Source organism: Harmonia axyridis, chromosome 3 (genome assembly GCF_914767665.1).
Source record: "Harmonia axyridis chromosome 3, icHarAxyr1.1, whole genome shotgun sequence".
Classification (NCBI taxonomy): domain Eukaryota; kingdom Metazoa; phylum Arthropoda; class Insecta; order Coleoptera; family Coccinellidae; genus Harmonia; species Harmonia axyridis.
This window is the reverse complement of record NC_059503.1, coordinates 39,409,667-39,434,914: the sequence shown is the minus strand read 5'-3', so window position 1 is coordinate 39,434,914 and position 25,248 is coordinate 39,409,667. Positions and strand designations below refer to the sequence as shown.

Here is a 25,248-nt window from a genome sequence, read left to right as displayed (position 1 = left end):
ATCCATCCTTTATCGAGTAAGGTTATTGTTTTACGTTTTTACAATCAACTTTGATTTCAAATCTGAAATTTTGTTTTGCAATAATGCCAAGACGTACCTAAACTTCGTGCGGATGAAGCCAATAAGGCTATTGGTATGATCAGGGTGGGATGTAATCAGAGTAATGTTGCGAATTGCTTTCAACTTAGTGAAAGCGTAGTTTCCCGACTCGTTCATCTATATCGAGAAACTGAAAATGTGACTCAAAGATCTAGAAGTGAAAGCACAAGATCTACTACGCATACACAGGATCGGTTTCTGACTGTGTCTATACACTTAGAGAGCCTTTGAGTATTAGTCGAATCATGCAACATCGGCCTTTGATCGCATTTAGAGTTTTGGTTTCGATTGAAACAGTTCGTCGAAGACATCGATGAATTAATCTACATTTTCGACAATTTTTGAGAAAGATTCCACTAACTCAAAATCATATGCGACTTTGATTGAAATGGCACGTGAATTGGAACTGGAACAATCAATGATATATAAAAGGTCTTCGGATAGTTGGCGTGTTCTCTGGTGCACAGAAATCGTAGATCGGTTCAGGAAGTCCATTCCTTCGGAGGTGGTAAAGTTAATGTTTGGGAAGGCATTTGTTCAATGAACGTACAGAATTATTGGCCCTTGATGCTTCTGTGAATGCGAAAATTTACATACAGCAAATAATTGACAATACTATTCCTTTGTTTCATCCTGCTATAAGGCCAAATTTCTCATTTCTGGATAACTCTCTATGAAGCTCTGGAAATCCATGGTATTGAGCATTTGGCCCTGTCCCCTCTGTCGCCAGACCTCAATCCCATTGAATACGTTTGGGATCAGATACAAAGAGCTTTGGATTTTCATCAATGATCTCAATATACCCTTCAAGAACTCAGACGGCTCTTCAGGAGAGAAATTGATCAAGGCTACTTGAACAATCTAATCGAGAATATGCAGAGGCGTTGTCAAGCTGAGGTTGATATTCGATGTTGACGTTTTTTGATTGAATTGGTTTGGTACTACAAATACTAAATATAAATTCTAACTTGAAAATTTTGAAGGAATGGACAATAAATGATTTATATAAGTAGGTAAACATTTAGATTTCTCATATTTGAAAAATTGGTGGAAAAAAAAGAAACTTTTGAAACGGTCACCGAGTTTCTGAACTTCAATAACTATATGCATATTTTATTTATCGTTTATGAACTCCAAGCCATGCTCATTTTCTCATTTCATGATACGTTCTGGGATGATGAAATCGAATTATAAAAGATTTCCTTCTAGAAAAAACAGGTTCAATTCAAAAAATGAGTAAGCAGCAAAATGTTGTAAGCGACCCATGCATGCTAAAGAATGAAATATTTATAAAAGCTTTATATAGAATAGAACTTTTTTATATCCAGAATATTTCTATTTCAATTATTTGTTCAATCATAGAAGTATCCATTGGCGAGTTGAATTTACTTGTAAATGATTCCGATAAAAAGAACTTTGTAAGCAATATGAATCCTTTTTAATATCTACGTAATATGCCTACTGAAATCAAAAGAAAACCATGAATTTCGGTAATTGTTTCTTTCTTCATTGAACAATGCATTCTTCTTCTTTTAGGAGGCCTAGAGCTTGTTCATAGGTGAGAAATAAGCGAAACAAAAATTTTCGATTTTTATCATTTGGATTTGATACTATAGGTGACTTCAGTCGAAAATTATATTGAATTTTGTAATATGAATATGCACTCAAAGCGGATGGTCGAGCATTTAGTTCGATTACCAAACTTTACACTATTTCAATAATTGAATATGAAGTCATCACAAGAATTATTGTTCTCGAAATACCCCCAAAAAAAAATATCAGGTAGTTCAAAAGAAACTGTGCTTCCAGCCAAAAGCTTGGAAATATATCCAAACAAGAACCAACATTGTTAATATAGCGGATGAAACTAACAAAACAAAAATCCACACGAACAACACGTGTAAAAGCAAACCCAAAGAACATATGAATAATTTGTACATACTTTCTTTGATCCACTTGGTGAATAAGGCAGAAACACACATACAAATCGCCATTCCAACACCACTGGTCATGATGAGCGGCCTACGCCTGAACGTCCTCAACATGTATGTATTCACCATGGACATCAAGCACCTGAGGGTGCCAAGTAAAACTGATGCAAGGTATGGGTTCATGGTACTTCCCACCTCCTAAGACAAAAATAAATATTTTAGCTTCTAGAAATTAGTACATTTTCCTTTGGAACTTATTATCTCGTTATATAATTCCTGTAGAATTTGCAAATGAAAATATCATGAGAATACTTGTGAAATATCAATGATGAAGTTGAAACATAATATAATAACGATATAAAACTCCCAGAAGTTCACAACGCTTAAATATAGGTAGCATAGTTTGTCAATGAAGTACCAGAAATTAATCTATTAAAAAGCGTTATTTATTATTTGATTTAACTACTAATGTGCTTCATTCTGACACTTCACCCTCAGTATATTTTGTATAATATCAATTGAAGAATCTGAAGACACATGAAACAAGTCACCTTAATAGCGCCTTCATCCTTTGCTCAAACCTATGAAAAGCAAGTCAAATCGTTGGTGATTTTTTTGTCGTGATTGTCATAATAAAAAATGAAATTCAATTATTCAATTGATCTGTTTATCAGTTTTGTGGAACCTACAAAAAATGATTAGAATTGATATTGATTGTTTTGCTTCTGTCTACTGAGGGTAGTGTGACCACTTTTGAGATGGAAAAAGAATGTTGTCTCCGATTTCAAAATTATATTTGTCGGTCTGTGTATCCGCACATACTTCAAACAGCCTCAACTTCTACAATTCTTATCTGATTTTGATTGAATTTAGAACGCGTATTCAGTTTCGCCCATAGGTGGTTCCATAGGAGATTCAGATAACAGATATGAGTTAAATTGACGGTATTTCCATATCACGCGTTCTACTTTTTCGATGCTAATAAAAGTGGTATGGATCAGGTGGTAAGTGGTTCATCAAACATTTCATCTCTTTTTACAGGCTAGATCAAACGTAATATCGAAAATTCGCGTTCTAGTCGAGGATCTAGTAGTCCGAGTTTAATGAAATTTGGTATGAATTTTGGATTGAAATATTGAAGGTTCCACAAGAATTTAAGCTTTATTGTGCGTTGTGCATGTGTAAGTTAAAACAACTTGGAATATTACAATACCGAAATAACGTTCAGTAGGGAACTGCATTTCAAGGAGCAGGGGACGAGAAAGCATAGTGCCACAACAATTGGTGGAGTATTCTTGATGATCATAAAAGCATATTACCACCTCTGCCTGAAAATGTCCCAAATCGTGAAAATTTTCATAACATACCATCTCACAAGGTTATTATGGTCATCAATCATTGATATATCAATGATTCTCACGAAAGGACCATAAAGTTGACCATAATAACGGTTTTTTTTTATATATAAAAAAAACCGAAAAGTGAACAAATACAGTATTTTCCCGATATGTCTCCGACTAAACTCTTATATGTTGCCTAAATTGATATTAATGCTTCGAGATCTTCAAACGATAGCAAACAATATCGGAGTTAATCCATAGCGCGTGAATACTGAAGTAAATTCCAAAAAAAAAACGTTGCGATGAAAGGATTATTCATTGCTAGTTCGAACGTGATACCATAAATTTGATTGAATAAGTATATGTTTAGTACTTCACTGACCAATTCCTGATAGTTTACTGACATTATAGTTCAATAACATTAAACACGATTCAAGGTAGAAAAAACTTAAGGAGTTAATTCTAAAATCTAATCAACCGTAACCCTTAACCTTCCTCCACCAAAAGTCTCAACAAAATCCTTACTTTGAACAATTCAACTGAGTAAAAAAGGGTAATGTATATTCCGGCAAACTGCTGGAAGAAGAATAGACCGACAAGGATGATGAGGGGTTTGTATCCAGTGGGCTTCATAAAATCTTTTATCCTATTAACTATTCCTGTGCCATTCAGAGCTTCAGATTCCATTTTCTTCTGATGTTCTTTCTGGAGAGCGGCTAGCTGGAGTTCTGCCAGGGATTCTGCCTGTAAAATAATTTTTTATCGATAAACTTAGGGAATTGAATATGAAATGAATAGATATAGAGGTTCATTTGGATAATTCACTTTATGATTAAGAGTATCCTCTATTACTAAGTAGAAGAGCGTCTAAAAAATCGTAGAATGGAATATCAAATTTTCTCATCTCGCTTTCTTCGAAAGTGAAAACCAAATAGCGTCTGCAACCGTTAACAATTTCGATCGATTTAGTGAATTTAGTCTTATTAATGTAATAAGGGATTCGATAACTATTTTATATATCATAATATATGGTGAGAACATATTCCTTTATAACTTGCTCCTCAACGATGATCTCGTGCAGGTATTATCGATGTTTTATCTACTGTTAGAACTACCCATACGATATATCTTCTACTTTCTCAGATAGAAATATCTAGTCGGTATATTAATAAATCAATAGATTATAAGCTAATAGAACAGATTGATCTACAAACCCGATAGATCAATTCATCAGCATTCATATAAAATACTGCTTTCATAAAAATTTGGATGAATCATTATTATTTATCTCCATTGAACAACAAAACGTTCTGAATAGAATCATAAAAATTTGTTTTGTAAGCTGTAACAAAAATCGGGTGAGCCATTTTTTATAAATCCACCATACCGCAATGGATATCACAAAACTGCTTCATGGGTAACAGTTTTGATGTTTACAATTATAACTTGTTATTCTCGGAACATTCTCATTGTGATTTTTTACTGTAATAACATAAAAGGTTACGGACATATTAATAACTGTTACATCCAGTGTTGAGCCCTATTAAAGAAGCCATCCTCCCTGACCTGCAGCAGAGAAGAGAGCTAAGGAACGAAAATTCTTCGCCTAAGAGGAAGATGATAAACATTTCAAAATGATCTGTATGGAAAAGATGTGAAAAAGTCGCTGATAGAAATCTTCCCAAACACCAGTTATATAGTTATATTGGTAATATGAATCAAAAAACAAGAGAGAGAAACAACCCAACAGAAATGGAAAGGAACTCCAGATGTATGCCAAAAAGCAGAATGTCATCGTAATAGAACCTGAAATTCCAACAAAAGCTCTAACAGATAATAAGAGAAGCCTAGAAGGACAGCATCAAAAGGCCAACCTCGTAGCATTCATTTGGTGAAGCTCCAAAAGCAAAAATAGTGCTGATAAATAGAAATGGAAAACTTAAGAAAATACAAAAAAAGACAAGAAAAAATTGAATAAAAACAGCAAGTGCTAAAAAATTTACTTGGAGAACAGGCAGATGGATAGAAGGGACACACCAAAGACCTTTGAGCATGGAAGTACAAAAGTGCGTACGGCGCGAAAAAACTATAGTTCCACCAATACAAAGTGCGAATGGGATTCCATATTCAATGCTGAAGCTATGGATGACAAAATAACCTAAAGAAAAGATGATTAAATGAATACATGGAGAAATAAATAAAATAAAATTAATGATTAATGTTGTGTCGAGACTCTGTACTAGCCACAGAGATATCGTCGTGGGCTGCACATCACCACCGGGTATATAAACCCACAGCAATACATTAAAGTCACCATATTTAACTATGGACATGGAAAGTGTATTTGGCAGAGATCAATTACTGCCAAACTGATGATTCCATCAATGATCTCGGCATGAAACACAGTAATTCTCAGAGAGAGGATGCGTCTTCGAAATTGGCTCGGGAAGTCGTAACCAAAGTTGAAACTACCAGATTGCGATACCATCCCAAACCCAACTCCAATAGAGATCAAGGAATTCAAAATAGATGACACAGTATCTACAAACAGAAAAGTAGAAGCAGGAGTGTCCCAAAATTCAGTTAGACCTCTAGTCTACAACTCCAAAAAACCCAAGAAATCAGTTAGCCCTAGGTATATGCAGGTTGATAGCTCCGCGATGTGCCCACTCATTGCACATTTTATACACATTTCTGTAATACATACATGAATTTGTAATGAAGAGTTCTAATGATATATGCAGATGATACGGGAATATTAGACATTGACGAACAGACGTCATATACAGAAGACTACATAAAGCTCTAGAAGTTACAGACGATTGGTTCATTAAATAGAATATTCATGAAAACGACAAGAGCCAGGCTATTCTCCTACAGAGAAAGAGTCTAGAAATCAACTCAAATCTAAGGATAAATGGAAAAAAGATTAAATGGAGAATTCAAGTTTATAGGTGTCGCACTAGAAAATAGATTTACATGGAAAAACCATATGAAAAACGCAATGGACAAACAATCCCAACAATGAGCAGACTTTACTCATCTATAGGGAGAAAAAAAATCAAAATACGAAACTGAAAATGATCAAGTCAATTACAAAAGGTCAACCAACATATGTATCATGCATGTGGCTATTCAATCAAAAGCCATATCAAGATGATACAAGTGACTTAAAATGAACTGTTAAGATGAGCGATTGACATATCGTGGTTCGTGAGGAACATAACAATTAAAATGAAAATGTACATGTCTTCAACAAACTGCAAAATAACAGTATATCACCAGATACTCAAATAATAAGTAATTTAATTTTTTTAGGGAAGTGAATGTCTACAATTGTAAACAATTTCTTCGAGTGAAGCCCCTTGGAAATTTTCATTTTGCGATATCTTTAAAGTGCACTTAACATTAGATTAGGAGATTTACGGATTTTTTTGATGCAGACCATTTTACCTTCTCCTTTATAATTTGTAAGATTTAAAATATTTAAAGGAGCATTAGTTCATTCTGTATATTTATATATGTGTGAGCAAAATCGTCTGCAGCAGATTTGGTAATTTCATTTTATATTGCAAACATTTCAAGAAACCAACTCGAAAAGCTCGGTTGGCTCCTCACGAACACGAACATTAATCTGAAACTTTTCAATTCGATTTCTCATATGTCAACATGAAAAATTCTCTTCTGAGAGGAATGAAAAAAATTACCCTGTTTTCAGGCTGAGGCTGATATTTATTGATCCAGTTGAGCGACTCTAAGGCGGCTTCCGTCCTACCCTTGGAAACAAGCCAGGCTGGACTTTCAGGTATAAACATGATTAATATGCATGGCACAATGGTGTATATGTTCGACAGCCAGGCAACTGTCCTCCAGTTCATGACCCAACCTTTCGCATACACTAAAACCATGCCTGAAAAATTTGGTAAGTGTTTATATATGATAATAGCTTTCATGATCGAATAAGATATAACGATTAGAAGATTCCAGGCTTTTCAAGCATTTTAACTATAATTATTTGCCAAAACTGCTGGAAGCGTTTTTAGAAATGTTGACGATGAATTACTCCGATGAAGCTATAGCATTAGGAATATTATTTATTGTCAAGATAGTTTTCAATGAATACTTTCTGAATTTACAAAGTAATGTTGATACCAAGTAAATCAGCATTTAGACACGGATCGACTAACATGAATAGTGTTCTCATTAAAATGGTGTCAGGGAAACACGGATCGATGCCATGAATAGAAGTTCTTTCTACAACAGTTATTAACCGATGATAAACAAGAAGAAAATCATGATCTAGAAAGCTAAAAGTAATCAAAATAAAAATAAATAAAAAAGAACGAGCTTGCTTGGCATCCTTGTCCTCGGCACCACTAGAGTGAACTAACTTGAGTTGAATAAGCCACCTAAGAGTGAAATAAAGAAAAGTGTCTCACAATCAGTTGAGACCAATCCATCATTGAAATACAATCTTCGATTGAGACAGGTACCTCTAAAAATGTTTTGAGCAGTTGTGGGCAAGTTGTTATCCGAATAGTCTGAAGGACCACGGTTGTATTCAACCGTGCTATGCTATGCTATTGCATAGAATTTTCTAATCTTGATATTTTCGGAATAAATAAAACAAATCAAGGAATTTCAAATTGAGAGAGTTGATTGTCAACTTACCAAATGAGGTATAAGCAGGCGCCAAAGATATCAAAGAGCCTCTCATATCAGCTCTTGCAATTTCCGTGAGGTAGACTATGGCCGGTCCTGTACCTAAAGCTGCAAAAGGTATATTCAAAATACAAATCATTATAGTGAAATACCTTACAATTTTGCAAGTATATCTTAGCCTGCATGTTAGCAAACAACCCTTCATAAAAGCTGATAAATATATTAAGAGACGATTACGAATTTATGATGGAATATGGATACAAATCTTATGTGTAAGTATATTCATTAGTTTATAATTGAAAAAATTTTATGCAAGAATTTCAAGTATGTAATTAAACTAAATGAGTAGAATTATTGTCTTGTTATTCCTTATATTATATTAACATGGACATCGATACAATTTAAGTATCCCTCTCCAAGACAATAGGAACATGATTCCATCACTATTAAAACAAAAATTGTAACGTATAGGATAACAAGACGGCTTATAATCCTAATGCGTCATCCAATTGTGAAAACTATTTGAGTGTAGATGTAAATAAGAACGAGGAAATATAGTGCCAAACCGATTGGCATAGAATTTTCATGTTTCATACGACCTAGAAGTTTGACACATTTATCTGAATAATACTGAATTTTGGACGAGTTGAAACCTGTGCGCCAAGAAGTTAACCGAAAATTCCTGTTTATCAATTTTTAATATACTGTCGCTCAACTACTGAAATTATGGTATTGCTTTGAATAATATAATATCATTATCCATCAAATGACTATAAAGTCCTCAAATTCTGTTTCGATTTCTAGTTTGTTGATGGGTGAATTTAGAAGGTATTTTTACCCCGAATTGTCAAGAAAAATTCAAGATATAAAAGGCAAGTCCTTTCAATTTTGATACTTTTCCCTCAGAAGTAGTAACTACCTATGTACCTATAACAAACTGAAAAAAAATGTGTGTAGGAAATCAAACACCTGAATAAATTAAGACATGCAGATTAGTGACACTTTTAGTTACCGACTTCTAACTTCATTCTACACCACTTTCATGTTATTGATAAAGGGATCATATTTCTATCAGTAAACTTCTTGTAGCTTTCTGTTTCAGAATAGACTCAAATGCGGAACTGTACAGTTTAAGTCATTAACAATGGAATAACCGGAAGATAGAGATACCGCCCGCTATATGTTGACGATTGGAGAAAATATGTCTTATTAAGGAGTTGATAATATCGGATATACAGGATGTTTTTTCAAATGATGTGTGGAGTGAGTCAATGCGAATAGGAGAAACTTGGAACAATTAGGTAATCTGCACCATTATAACATAATGAAGATCCATTTTTGTGTATCGTAAACAATAAGAGCTGATGGTTTGTTCTGCTTTTCTTCAAATATATGTTTTTCATTTGAAATATTTCTAGTAAACACGAAATGAGACCTTTGAATCAAATAATGGCCAAAAAATTATAATTTCAGATCTTAGACATGGGCTGCAAACATTTTTGAAATCTCCATAAAACATGCAGAAATTATGAAATCTATTTTGTTTGTGACTCAAAAGAATTTTTTTTTGAGATATTAAGATTTTTTTGGACGGAATTCAATGAATTGATCCTTAATCCATACTTAATTAATACTTTTAATACATAAAATTTGGGGTGTTGAAATTAGGTACTTAATTATTTTGCTGCTCATTTCTTGAACTAGAAACAGGATTGAATTGTAACCAGTAGCGTGTGTAAATGAATTATCCATTGTACCTCGAGAAGAAATATTATACTACTGTCATTTTGTATCGCAAAAGTAATCTCGAAATTTTTTTTTCAGTTGTACCGTTTTCACGAAGAAAATTTGTTAATAACAAAAAAAAGGAAACAAGATGAGAAAGATAATAATAAATTAATTAACATTAATAATCCTTTGTTATCATCAGATCCCCTATGGAGCGAAGCGTGTACCCTGTTTACTTCCCTTATGGCCTTATAATGGCTTAATGGGGAGTAGAGAAGCCGTGAATGACCATGTAGTGGACGCCACTGTGGAATAAAAAACAGAAGCGATGATAGGCCGTTATTACTATAACGACCTATCGACTCTTCATCATTATGAAGAGATGAAGAGTCAATTCCTGGGATTTGTTCAGAGCAATGGCCTCACAGAACCCCAGATATCAATCCACTTGATCTCAATGATTAAATATGCTTTGTTCTAGTGCAAAGTTGGACACTAACCAGATTCTATCCTTCAAAAGGTCATGAATGATCTAAAGTGAGCTAACGCTAATAGGCTTCGATAAGAAAATTCAGAAAATGTATTTTGTTTATGTTCACGAAATCCCAGGAAGGTCATTTACCTATCAACTTCAAGAGTAACTGAATGAATTGATTGTTTTCATTGAACTTCATCATACTGTATTCCGTTGATAGAGCGAAAGAGAGGAACATTTTAATTATTGTGTTTAAACATTTTTCTTAAACTTGCAATACTATTAACTTATCGACAAAGTTCCTTTGTTTTCTCATGATCATTCGACCAGTAGTATCTACAGTAGTCATATCGTTAATGAATCAGCTTGTACACGGAACATACGATTATCAGCTACAGATTATATTTTTCCTGGAATAGTATCGTTTCGTTTAGAATTCAAAGTATATCTATGAAAGATTATTATAGACAGAAAAACCACATGCTGCGGTCATCAAAATTTCTTCTGAAATAGAAATATCAATTTCGGTATTTGAGAGTTCTAGTTTCGAAATTGGCACCCATGTGAGATTTTATGATGATAAAAACTTCAGACCAGCTGCCTTCTTATTTCTCCCAACGAATATATTCAATATAGTTGTAACAAGGAATTCAAGTGTTCCATTCCAAAACCGGGGAGCATTATTACGTTTCCGCAACTCAACTATTAGTCTACTCCGAACAGAAAACGACAAAAATTAACTGCATCAAGAAATTTTATGAAGAAGTACGAATCAATTTGTGATTTTAAATTACATATAAAAAAATTTCCATATCTACAGGGTGTCCCTAAATTGGAAGTACAAAGGAAAATGGGAGATTCCTCAGATAATTTCAAGAAAAAAAAGTTCTATAACCAGCAAAAGTCTTGTTTTCAAGATACAGGCAGTCTTACTTTGTGTGATCGAATCTACGCTACAGATTGGGTAAATAAGTACCAAAACTACCAGTGGTGCACCAAAAAAAGGTCTTGAGGAAAGAAGTGGCCAATATTTCAAAAAAAAAATATCATCCTGACGGAAAAATGCAACCGGGTATTAGATGAAATCATACTGTTCAATTTTACCTGAAGCAAAACCGTTGAAAACTCTTCCCAGCAACATCATAGGCAAGTTGTGAGCAGTGGCAATCAAAGTCCATCCGATTATTCCTGGTATTGCTGCTAGTTTAACGGTATTTAGTCTTCCAATCATGTCCATTAGTATTCCACCTATAGGTGCTCCTATGGGTACTGTCAAGACGATTATACTTGCTGAAAAAAGTCGTATTTGAAGTTTAAAAGATTTTTATTAATTTGTGTTAATGTAATGCCGTGTTTTAGATATACTGAATGCACATACTTTATGAAAAACTTTCTTGATAAATGGACACTTATGTTATATTATCCTACTTCTTTTTTCTTTCGATTTATATTTTCAACCTTTGATATATTTAAATATGTTTCAAGTTTCAACTTTCTCAAGTTATACACACAGTTATACATGATGAATAGAATTTTAAAATGTTGCAAATTCCATCCAAAAAGCAATTAATTATTATCTCTCTCAAATGAACAGTATACTCTCAAAACTAACCATGATTCAGTATTAAGGATAGACACATAGACTCATATAAGGTTTTAACATAAGCGAACAATCTATTTATTGATCTGTAACATAATACAAACTCTGATTCGGGTACCTATTCATAATTTATAACTCTACAGCAATCTCAGCTGTTTGCACTGCATATTTTGCATTTTGAAGGGAAGTGAATATTTCAAAATTTGGGTTCTTAATTGCGCCTATGAAATTCGAGAATCAAATATCAGCAGGAAGATGGATTTTCTTCATTCGATTTTTACATATCATCATTGAGTAGGTAGACACTGAGATAAAAAAAAATATTCTCTTGGTTTTTCCAGCTCAAAAATCCGATACCTCAAATCCTACTATAAGCTTCAAGCTTCTGGGAAATCTCATAGAAGCATAGAACTAAACATTGAACAAAAAAGAAAAGCATGGGATCAAATTAATTCTCGAGAACCAAAGAATAACAAAAATGAGAATACATGTGGATGAGTATGTTAATACAGATTACAATATTTTTCATCGTATGGGTACATGTTTCTGTAGTTTCACAGTAAAGCATTTTCAAATATTCTAAATTGTTGATATTATTTGTCAAATTATGTTAAAATCTTGTGATATATTGAAAATGTTTCTGTTTTGCATTTATTGTTTTTTGAATATACAAACAGACAGTGCATATTGAATATTATGAACGAAACACTTCATGAATTTTTCAATTTCAATCCAATCTGAATATTGTTTTGAATTGAAATTGATATGCATTTTCGTGTTTAGTATTTGAACGATAAAATTCACATAACTAAAAGTAGTATCGATATATCCATAAAATAGCACATTATCAAAATGACTCTTTAATCTCATTATTTCTAATAACGATAAGCTCGTTGAAATATAACTCAAATTAATTACAGTTATTACATCATCCATTTTAATCAAACTTCATAAAATACATATTCTTCGATTGATCTCAAATAAAGAAAAGCATGAAAAAATTTTATTTTCTGCAATTTAAAACTTTGCATTATTTTCATCATTCAATTATCAGTTCATCATCCAATTATATTGCTTAATTTTTTTCATTCATTCATTTCTGATCTGCATTCAGTCCGAAATTCACTTGTTTCCATTGAAATAATATCGCGCACTCTTCAATCAGAAATATACAGAAAATTAGGTTGAAAAACGAACAGTAGGTATACTAGGGGTGCATTATACAATTGGACATCACGTGAAAAACAAATATTTTTAACTGAGTAATTCTTTTTCAATTGATGACATATTTCAAACTGAATAATATTTCACTAGTCAGGTAGAGCAATATTTGATAGCGGTTGTCGTATTGTTTGGCCACCAAGATCTCCGGGCTTCACAGCATTATATGGTGCAGTTTCACATATGAAGTGTAACATACAGAACTTTTACCAACTTTTGTTTAGTCCGATGACTTAGGTACGACATCAATATTCCAAAGGACGATTACACAACTTTAATATATGAAAATGAGTCCCAATAAATAAGTAAAAAATATCTAAAACGAACCGAAAGAAATGTTTTTAGTTACTTGCGGTTATATCCTTACCTATCCATGACTCTTCATCTTTAGTGAGATTGAAATCTTTGTCTTCTCTTAATTGGGGTAACAATATTGCCGAATATGCCAAGGATATTCCAACCACTAAATGATATAGAGCCGCTAGAGATGCTGCTACCAACTGGAAATAAATTTTCGTTAATTTGAGGAAAATCACATAGGTTCAACAAAATCTACCGTTTCTATTATTTTATCATTTTTGAGCGAGAACGGACATGGAAATTCATGCATTGGCCTAGTGTGAATCCAAATATATTCCAGATAGGCCAAACAATCTTATTTTTCAGCATTTTATTATTTCAAACGAAATGAAACAACTTTATAAAAGTACTTCTCAACTTTAAAAATATTCAATTATAATTACAATACTCAAGACAGTGAGTCATTTATTGACAAAGATAAACAACTTTTGTGATTAATTTATTAAAGGCTAGAAATAACCACCATTCAGCAGAAAACTTCAGTTGATTTGATTGATGTTCGCAAAATGAGGTATTGCAACATCTTTCATCCCTTATCTATATCAAGTAAGAGTTACTTTGAATTAACATGAATGAAACAAGGTAAAAATGATCCGAGCATTTTCCGTATTCATTTTCAAGTCGAAATTTCAGTGTGTGAAATTTTCATTGCTCAAATAAATAATTCAAACTCTAAGAATATGTTTATTAAAAAATAATCATAAGTCTGTATCAAATTGAAAGGAAGGAATACTCAAATTGACAGTAATTAAAAAGAAGAACTTACCTGCGGTACCAGCGTCTTCGTTTTTTTCCCTTCATACCTACTTAAAGATCTGCAGCTGACAATTATTTCTTGAAACTTTTCATCTTGTTTTTTTTCTTCTAATATAGCTCTTGCATTTTCTTCTATACTGAAAAACAACCACTATTAGAATAACCATTATGATAGAAACATCAATCAATTAGGCGATGCAATTTCATTCAACATTTTATTCATTTAATAATTTCCTTCACTTTCTGATAATTAACCCTTCAGAAAAATAAGGTACGCAGCAAATAGAGTAAAATTACAATACCCGCATTTGTCAGTGACCTAAACTAGAACACGTACCATTGCAGACCTTAGTTGGTACCATTCGATTTACATTTCGATTTGACAAAACATGTGTGGTTACGACACTACCAGATGATACCATCATCACCAAAACTTAAGTATCTCCTGAATTAAACCATTGTTCGAGTACTTGAAACGAAACCGTGAGTACGAGAAACTGAGCTCATATAATATTTTCCGACGAAATAAATGCAGATTTATGCCAACCAATGGCTTAACGATTTAATACATCAGTGAGATTTTGGAATGAATCCAACATGCTCATTTTGTTGATCAGAACATCATTGTATTACTGCGAAATCGGACATCAAAATTTTGAACAATAAGCCTTCACATTATAATATCCCATTAAGAATTGTTATATTCACAAACGTAGATTAAGACGTGGATTTTATGTTCGTTTGATTTACAGGCTGCTTCCGCTTTGAGATCAGTATGGTATCGATGTATTGCACTCAAGTTGAACAGGCAGTGCATCAAGCTTGACAACTAATGAATTGTTTCAAATTAGGATAGGATTATTCGAAACTTCATAATTCTAGAGCTATTGCCGGCAGGAATTTGAGTAAAAAATAGAGTATTCAGAATTCCAGAGCTATTTTATACCTACAATGGCCTGATGTTGGATGATCTTTTGGCAATTTGTGAGCACTCGTCTCCGAACCATCCTCTCGTTACAATGCCTTTAATTTTCGAAATTTGAGACCGTAATGGTCTCCAACGATAATCTTCTAGTCACTGATGACAAATAATTCCTCAAATTTAATCATGTCTTTCTGTCCGACCGTATAGACAATAACTTTCGTACGTAGAAACTATCAGGTTCGGATGCCACAGTTGAGTTTATTTTGAGACAATCTCCGCCCAGGGGTTGCTGCTCAATACAAAACAGCAGATTCGATCGAGACGGTAATTTGCATTCGGAAGTAGAAGGCATCATGCAAAATTTCATTTGATGGCTCGATCAGAACAATGGAAAATTCGAGAATATCGAAAAGAATAACACAAAATGTACGTACGACCAAAACCGAGAGAGTTGATATGTTGAGGTGTTCATATGGAATAAAAATTTCAAACTCCGTGCAATGTTTCAAGGTAATTAATATTTAACTAATACAAACCAAAGAAAATTCAAGAAGGATACTCTAAAAGAAATATGGAATACTAAATCTATCCATGATTACAGATCCGTTGGAGTTGAGATTTTGCGTATATTTATATAATAACTATTATACGCCAAGTGCAAAATTCAAGGAAAATATCAAAAAATATGTACCCACTATTTCCTTGACCACAAAATTAATGTGGTTGGGATTTTGGTTGAAATCTGCTCTAGTTCCAGTGTTGCCTGGACCGTTGGGTCAAGACCAGTGGGATCAAGCAATAAATCCTAGAGTCAAGGTAGGATCAAGTAGCGACGATCTCCTGGTTTCGGCTGAATGTTTGAACCATGTTAGAGAGATTATTCTTTCTAGATTGTGCGCTGATATTCTGACAGAAAAAGAGAAATAATAAATGATGACCGAGGTAATTTTGGATTTTTTTCAACTTTTTTGTTTCGTCCAAAAAAATCGTTCCAATAATATGATAAACGACATAAGTGAAAAGTTGGTACTCTCCTTGAAGATCTATCAAGTAATTCTATTCCGTATCCGTAATGATTAAAATTTGGGGCACATATTTTGATACTAAAAGATCAGGAAGTTTAGACTTCCAACTTCCAATTTTGCAAAAGACTGGAGATCAAACCGAATTGAAATTTAGTGTGTATATATAGAATTTCAGTTCCATGCTTCGTGTAGATAGCGGAGTCAGCATCATAGAAAATTCATTATGAATATCGAAAAAAATGAGGAAAACACCTCAATGAAGTCTGGAGCTTTCGAGGGCTCATTTGTTAATACCCAGTTGCGTCTTTGGAGATCACATGTATTTATATACCAATCTGCGGTATACAAAGACGCAATTGTCGAATAAATGTAACTCAAAAGCTTCTGATTTCTCGTCAGTGCTTCTCGATTTTTCATTTTCCACTCTACTATTCTAATGTCAATGGAATTTGCTACGGGTCAGGGCTTGAGATGTCCCATAGGGTTTTCAGCTCTTTCATAAAATATGCGTGTTGGACATGCATGAATTACAATTTTTCGGTTCAAGAACGGAAAGAGCATACTGTGGAATGCTGATATTCCAGGTCCGAAAGCCACACCCGTTGACACTATAATTATTCCTTATAACATAAATGTGGAAAAGGAATTTTGGATCAGAATAATGTTCCTTATAAATGTTGTTGAAAGGCTGATTTGATAAATCATTGATAATTGATTGATATTTTTGTGTAGGCAAACTGTTAATTAGAATTTTAAAGTTAGTGGAGAATGCTGATTCAAAATTGATGCCGGAAAATGTTCAGAAATTTGTATTATAGGGAACATAGAAAGTTAATGCTTTGGATCGGAAAAAGCAGACTCATATTGAAAAGTTAAACTAGTTTTCGTCAACTAGTAACTTCTAAATCATCGAAACATGCAGGTATGATAAAAATGGGTTCCCAAAAATGCCTTCCATATCCATGATTATATACGACATAAGTCGAGTCATTCATTTTCTGTCTCGCTCTCTGCCTCTTTCTCTTACCGATTCCATACTAATGAAGTAAGTAGTATCCACAAATAATGAGTTCATTCATGCATGTTTATTTCCATTTCTACGAATCAATCACTCTTTTTCGAGTGGTTGTTGTTCTGAATCGATTTATTTAACCACTTTCAACCAGTTCGCATATTGATCTAAGCATCATATGATATTCTCGGTAGATATCAGATTTGATATTGCCATTGTGGATTGCTTCATTCTCAAATTCTGACATCCTAATCTATGCGACGATAAGAAAGCAGAGTCATTCTTCTACGACAAACACTCCAGAACTTGCGATTCAGTGATGTACTCCATCTTATGCAATGATTTGTATCGTAATTGGGTTATCGGGTCAAGTGAGGTATCGAAGAAATGCGATTATAAAATTAAAAATTCAGGATTGCTTCACAGGATAAATCGAAATCTATCAAAATTCGATCTTCAATTCATACTTCTTAATAGTTTTGAAACTTTAATAATTATAATGATTTCAATTATGGTAGATAATGAAAACTAATATTTAGTACTCCTTTCTGCTTTTTTTTTCTTTGTTTTAGGATCCAATTGGAAATTATAGAGTCGTCAACCGAAAAGAGAGGATGAAGAAAATTTTGTTTTGGTTGAAGAGGAAGTCCTTCAATATAAATTATGTCAGCTTATTCTGTAAACGTTTACACAAACCAGTCACTACACCGATACGGGGAGACAGAGTTTTTGCTGAGGTTTTTATCTGTTCTCTTGTATCATACGTTGAAATGTATGATGCCGCCGTTACATTTCCTCTGCTAATACTGAGATTCATCGACACATATGCTTGATTGATTGAAATTAATATTTTGTATTGCTCTTTCTCAAAAGAATATATCAGGTGTGTGAATAAGTCTTTCCCGTTTTTTTTCAAATTTTGAGCCTTTATTGTGAAAAAATGGTTACAAGTGAGTTATTGAAAGTATTGGCCATCGCTAGCTACAACTTTTCCCCATCTTTCTGGCAACATACGAATCCCGTTGCGAAAAAATTCGACCGGTTTGGCCTCTATCCAGTCATCCACCCAGTTTTTGGCTTCCTCGTAGGAGTTCCCATTTGAGCGTTTCTAAGTATGTTTTCACCGGCTGTGCAACATGTGGGCGAGCATTGTCATGTTGCAAAATAACTTTGTCGTGCCTGTCGGAGTATTGTGGCCGTTTTTCTCGCAGTGCGCGGCTCAAACGCATCAATTGTCGTCGATAGACCTCGCCTGTGATCCTTTCATTCGGTTTCAGAAGCTCATAGTAAACTACACCTAGCTGGTCCCACCATATACAGAGCATGAGCTTGGCGCCATGAATATTTGGCTTGGCCGTCGATGATGATGCATGGCCGGGTAGTCCCCAAGATTTTCTTCGCTTCGGATTATCGTAACGGATCCACTTTTCATCGCCAGTCACGATACGATGCAGAAAACCCTTTCTTTTATGTCGCTGAAGCAGCTGTTCGCAAGTGAAAAAACGCCGTTCGACGTCTCTCAGCTTCAGTTCGTACGGCACCCAATTTCCTTGCTTTTGGATCATTCCCATGGCTTTCAAACGCTTGGAAATGGTTGTTCGGTCAACTCTCAATGCTTCAGCAAGTTCTTCTTGCGTTTGACACGAATCTTCATCAAGCAAAGTCGCCAATTCTTGATCTTCAAAGATTTGCGGCCGCCCGGAACGCTCCTTGTCTTCCACGTCGAAATCGCCACTTTTGAAGCGTCGAAACCATCCGCGAACACTTGAATCATCGACACAACCTTCTCCATAAGTTTCCTGAAGCAACCGATGCGCCTCGGCAGCATATTTCTTCAAATTGAACCAATAAAGTGAAACTTCCCGCAAATGACGTCGACTCGGCTCAAATTTCGACATTTTCACGATTTCAAAAATTTATGATGCGAAAAAATTTTAACTAATATGTTAGTGTGGAATTGTTGACAGATTAATAAGCTTTGATTATGACATATGTAACCATTAAATACTCGCACAGTATTGGTGGCGCCATCTCTTACAAAAAACGGGAAAGACTTATTCACACACCTGATATATACTATATATTATAAGTACCATAATAATTCTGCAACTTTTGCTAGTTTCGTGCGGAAAAATACCACTTTCCGCACTTGTTAGGAAAATAACTATTGTTTTCTATCGATGCTTATAGAAAGTGTGATATTTATGAAATGGAAATTTTTTTTCATTCCATTATAAATATAAATAACAAGGTAGTGAAGTATAAAAAGTGTGATATTAGTGAAATGGAATTTTTTTTTCATTCCATTGTAAATATAAATAACAAGGTAGTGGAGTATTTCATATCGTATTTGCTGGGGTAATTTCAAAGAGATAAGGTTCAGTCGTACGTTTTCATTTTATTTTATTTTTCAGGGCGTGTTCTCCGAGCAGATCACTTTTCATTTCGTCATGATATCTGTAATTTTCGAGTTTTCGGCAGGAATGGTCTCAAGATGTTTGAAATTTCCGAAAAAAGTTTGGGTTACGAATGCCGCGGTTGTAAGTTGGTCAATAGACAGATTTCGAATAGAGATTTTGTAAATATGGCCATATACGAAACTTTGTTTTCCTGACGAACTTTGAAATTAAATTTCAAGGGGAATATCGAAAAAAATTCCCAATAATTCCTTCATCACAAAACCGACGAAATTGATATCGTATTCTATCATGAATTTCAATTTCAAGATTCGTGTTGATAGCAAAATCAAAACCATAGAAACTTCAGACAGAATACCGAAAACTGACGTGAAATCCGGAGCTTAAGATAATCCGATATTTTACCTAATTTTTGAATTCATAATGAACAGAATATTTATTATTTTCAGTATCTACCTGCTGAAAACCAAGGTTTGGCAACTTTTGCTCTCCTAGTGCCATCGGTTGTTTCATGTCGTTTGGCGCGCTTGAAGTTTGTTTTCTGAATTTCTGATATATATAGGTATTTATTTCAATATATTTTGAGTTGATATGAAACGTTGATTCACCATGGGACATAAAAAGTGCGTTGTTTGTGGAGAAACTCGCGAATTGAGTGAAATATCGTATCAGTGATATGTTTTCATTTCCGCGCGCTTCATTTCAAATTTAATAGTTCATGTTGGGGACGAAATTTGCTTACTGAAAATGACATATGCTCCTTCTATCTATGTTTATTACTCTGCGCAAAATATCAAAACAGTAGAATCAGTTGTGACTGAAATATTACTTTTTTTTATATTCTGCTTAAATTTTCTATGGATCTAATGCCGTTTTCAACACGAAATTTAATACAAAGCAATCGCTCATTTGGATACCACAAAACTCTATATCGGTATTTATGTGAATTATTAACACATCTTATACTTAACTAAATGAATTAATGAACATTGTTAGAGCGTTTGTTCATTAATATTTCCTGACTTTACGTCAGTGCTTTCTTTTCATCAGAACGATATTTAATTACCAGAGGCTTTTCTCAACGAGAGTTGTATTTTCGTAAGTAATTGCATCAGAATTACCGATAATTTTTCATGACAGCGTATTGTCATAAAAACTGCATGAGTTCATTTTCATTTTTGGAGAAAGAGCTCGACACCGAAGGTGGAGGGCTCTTTCTCCAAAAAAATGAAAATGACCGAATGCAGTTTTTCAAAGAAAACACGCTGGAATGCGAAATTATCCGGTCATTTTGATGCACGAGTGTAATTGGGGGGAATATTTCCCGAATAAACTGTTACATTATGTGGCGGCTTCTCATAAAGCTCCACATAGCAACAATAAACATAGCATTCGGTAGCCTAGACGTTAAGAGGTAGACTCACTCACCGAGATGCGACAAGGTGCCGGGTTCGAGTCCCGGTGGCTACCGATAATAATAAATTCCCCAAGCGTCTGTGACACGGCACACACAATATACCAAAGTCACACTGATGAGTCCGGTGTGTGTGCCAGGGACGAAACGCATAAGTAGGCATATGTGAAATCCTACAATTACTTGTCAAACTGATTTAGAATGGAATTGCCATAGATTCGAACTGTGTAAGATGCATAGAAACTATGCATCTATGAACAGAACAATTATCGCAGTGCAGTTTCGCTTCCTACAATGCAATTATCGCTGTAATTTTCGATAATTGTTCTCCATATACATAGAATTTTTGACAGGAGGGAAATATTCGGAATAATTACGATGGTGCATAAATAATAAATAATGAAATAAATTTTCGATGTATCATTCAACCCAAAAATTTCGGCAAAAATTGTGCATCATATTGTAAAAATCAAAAGTTAATATGTATTTTCGAAATATATACAAAAAAAATATCTTTATTGATCTGAAAATCTTCACTCAAAAGCTATTCAAATAACGAAAAAGGAAAAAAGGCATTTCGAAACAATAAACTCTCACACATTACTGTATATATTGCACCACAAAAGTTAAGGAAATTCAGAAAAGTTGACACTGTTTCCATTTTTTTTTCATTCATTATTAAATGAAAAATCTGAATAATTATTTACTTTCCAACTCGTAACTCATTCTTTTGCTCATTTCTTTGAAAATTCTACAGTTTCAAGTGCAAATTTATTTTAAATATTTGTAATACCAAATCATTTCCCTCGAAAAATTTAAAAATAAAGTTCAGAAAAGAGTATGGTTTCCTCGAGCATCAAACACAGCCTAACAACGACTTTGCATACTTTCGATCAGATTGTTGAAGCAGCCTTGATCAAGTTCTCTCCTGAGTTGCGGTAAAAGTCGTCTGGGTGAGATGTAGCTGATCCCAAGCGTGTTCAAAGGGATTGAGGTCTGGGGACCAAAGAAAATAGTTCCATATGCAGAATACTATGGATTTTCAGAGCTTTTTCGTTATTTTTGGCACAATGGGGTGACTCATTATCCTCCAAAAATAAGAATCATCAGCAGCATAAAATGAAGTAATAAAATCGTCAATGACTTGCTCTATTTGAATCTGCGCCTTCGTGGTAGCATCAAGCCCCAACAAGTCTGAAGCATTGAAACTTTAACTGACCCATCTCTGAACGGATAAACTTCCTGAATCGATCTGCGAATTCTGGACACCAGAGAATATTCTATGTCTACACCCGAACACGCCGACTATCCTAAAACCGTCCAAATCTCGATTTTTCTGTGAACAACACCGACCTCCATTGATCGTTCACATATAATTCTGAGTTAGTGGAATCGTTTTCGAAAATCATCGAGAATGTAGATCAAGGTATCAAAGTGTTCGATGAACTGTTCAATCAAAATCAAAACACCAAAAGCATTCAAAAGCATACTAATTGCAGAATTCGACAAGTACCTACTCAAAGGCTCTCTAAGTGTAAACACAGACGAAAACCGATCTTGAGCAGATCTTGGATGTCCACTTCTCGGTCTTCAGGTCACGTTTCCAGCTTCTCCATATCAGTGGACGAGTAAACTACGTTATCACTAACATGAAAGAAATTCGCAACATCTCTCTGATTACGTCCCGCTTCGATCACTCCAATAGCCCTACATATATTGGATTCATCCGCACTATGTTTAGGCATTATTGCAAAAAAATGTCCGTTTTTGAATTAAAGTTGATTGTAAGAACGTAAAACAATAACAAAATTTTTAGAAACACAAACAACATGAACTCGACTGAAACCAAATGAGTTATGAAACGACAAGGCAAAAAAAAATTGATTTAAAAGATTAAACATTTAATTTTTTATGAATGAAAACATTTAGTTAACCTGAATTGGAAATGTTTGAAAAGTTCACAATATTTTTGAACTGCCTTAACTTTTGTGGAGCAGTATATTCTCCCTGGGCAGGAAGAGTCCAAAGCCAATCCCATCAGTGGCGTACCCAAGGGGGGGATAAGGGGGATATATCCCCCCCCCAGAAGGAATATCCATTATATGTAACAACCTTATATATCACAATCTTATTATGAGTAAGCAAAATTCTTTGGAAAACTTCTTCAAAAAAAGGAAAAATTGAGTTTTTTTTTCTTTATCCCCCCCCCAAGGCTTATGTCTGGGTACGCCACTGAATCCCATTCGTGTTTCGAATTCTGGAAAATCTAAAGCTGTTGAGTAATTCCGCCAATGAAGTTCGAAGAGATTACTAAGAATTTATCACTGCTCAGTATATATCACGTGTTCTATTTAACATGAGGAACTTTCCACAATGAACAGAAATTTTACGAATTGAAATGAATGTTGAAATTAATGTATTATTTGTCTGATGATTGCAAACATCACTTCAGCATGGCGTGACAATCTTCAAGGTTTTATCGATTAACATCGAACCAAATATTATAAACTCCAGAGGAAGCTCCCGCGATGTAGAGCACCGGGGATCTGAGATATGCTCAGATTTTTCAAGATCAAAATCAACCGGTTAGTGACCTCAATCATCCGAGAATCCGACTGGGACTTGGTTTGAGTCAGGAGAACTGAACGGAGAGGATGAAAGTGTCATAAATATAGGCAAATTTGAGATACAACTGAAATTTCCCTTTGTAATAATAACAGCGAATTTTACAAACCTTTTATTAACGGATCAAATTGTTGTTTGTAGTTCGAGATGTATGTTAATCCGAATTGAAAAATATGTGCCCATGACATTCACGATGATAAAAGTTTAATGATCTGCGACATAATGAATTAACGACACTATGAATATTTTTATGGTTTCGATCAATGAAAATGGTGCCCCAAATATTACCTAAGTATTTGATTCTTGTAAAAAGAAAAGATCGATTATTTCAGGTGCATAAGGTGGTTGTTCGATAAGTTGTATCATATTTTCAAACAAAAATTCGTTTTTCCACGAATCAGGTCTTTTTCAACGAATTTACCTTGTCGAACTCGTACGAATTCTCATAATCGTATAAACTTTAATGAATGTAGGTTTCGTATTGACACTCTTTAGGATATAGTCAGCGCCCTTTCTTTTTGGCACTATCGCTTATGGTACGAATAATAATAAGTAGCAGTTTATTGTAGCATAAACATTAATCGCAGAGGCTTAAGAGTTAGTACACAAATATATTCGTGAGACTCAAACATGACAACTTCCAGTAGATAATCTTTCATCTCATTGATTTAAGTTTAGTTCAATACTTTGATGATCGTATGAACAAGCCAAATCTTGGCTTCGGCACATGAAACCAGATTTGCAATGAAACACTGAAATCAGATCTGTTCGAAATTTCAATCCATTGCAAAATTGAAAATAAAAAAACAGTCTTGAGATGGACTGATAAAATGAAGCAGGGTGATTATTCACCGGAATTTGAGCTCCATCTATCTTTCATATATGTATTAGTTTATACTAAAGGATAGATGAGGCTCAAATTCCGGGAAGGAATAAAGGTGAATGAAGGATAGACGCCTAATTACACGAGTAGCGAATTGTACGAATTCGATACTTTGAAGTATTTTGTCTACTATAATCCACTTTCCTCCAAGCATCCAACGATGTGCATTTCGCTAGAACGATGTGTTGTGATTTGTGGCAAAAAAGCGGGCACCAATTTCTGAAGTTCAATTAAGACTGATCTTTATGGGCACAGAACTTTTTATATCATAAGTTGAATCGGTATTCATATTGTTTAGTTTCAAATGTACCACCTAGTTTGAATAGGGAAAAAGAAGAAGTAATTTTAAATGTATCGAACAGGAAGTTGTTGTTTCCAAATATTTTTGGAAGTTTTTTTTTTTAATTAAAGGGCGAAGAAAAGGATGAGAGAATCTACTGAAAAAATAAATAGAAGTTTGACATGTGCTTTTATTGATTCTTCAGTGCAAAACTACCCTTGTCTTTTTATATCATAAGTTGAATCGGTATTCATATTGTTTAGTTTCAAATGTACCACCTAGTTTGAATAGGGAAAAAGAAGAAGTAATTTTAAATGTATCGAACAGGAAGTTGTTGTTTCCAAATATTTTTGGAAGTTTTTTTTTTTAATTAAAGGGCGAAGAAAAGGATGAGAGAATCTACTGAAAAAATAAATAGAAGTTTGACATGTGCTTTTATTGATTCTTCAGTGCAAAACTACCCTTGTCTGAAGTAAAAGTTGAGTTGAAAAACTC

At 34.1% G+C, this 25,248-nt stretch overlaps 1 protein-coding gene and 1 long non-coding RNA gene across 4 annotated transcripts in view; one reads left to right on the top strand and one right to left on the bottom strand.

Moving 5' to 3' along the window:
* Positions 1 to 25,248, bottom strand: part of LOC123675012 (facilitated trehalose transporter Tret1-2 homolog) — a 56,969-nt gene that overhangs the window by 8,869 nt on the left and 22,852 nt on the right. For all 3 annotated transcript variants that reach the window (XM_045610237.1, XM_045610234.1, XM_045610236.1), the window contains exons 4-10: positions 14,183 to 14,309; positions 13,424 to 13,556; positions 11,340 to 11,525; positions 8,042 to 8,140; positions 7,078 to 7,280; positions 3,896 to 4,114; positions 2,042 to 2,228 (exon numbers count right to left, since the gene is read on the bottom strand). In XM_045610237.1, coding sequence (XP_045466193.1) covers positions 2,042 to 2,228; positions 3,896 to 4,114; positions 7,078 to 7,280; positions 8,042 to 8,140; positions 11,340 to 11,525; positions 13,424 to 13,556; positions 14,183 to 14,309 — 1,154 coding nt within the window. The remainder of the gene's footprint in view (positions 1 to 2,041; positions 2,229 to 3,895; positions 4,115 to 7,077; positions 7,281 to 8,041; positions 8,141 to 11,339; positions 11,526 to 13,423; positions 13,557 to 14,182; positions 14,310 to 25,248) is intronic.
* Positions 8,149 to 10,741, top strand: LOC123675013. The gene is made up of 3 exons (XR_006746733.1): positions 8,149 to 8,304; positions 9,135 to 9,333; positions 9,857 to 10,741. It is a non-coding gene; the product is annotated as an uncharacterized LOC123675013 (long non-coding RNA).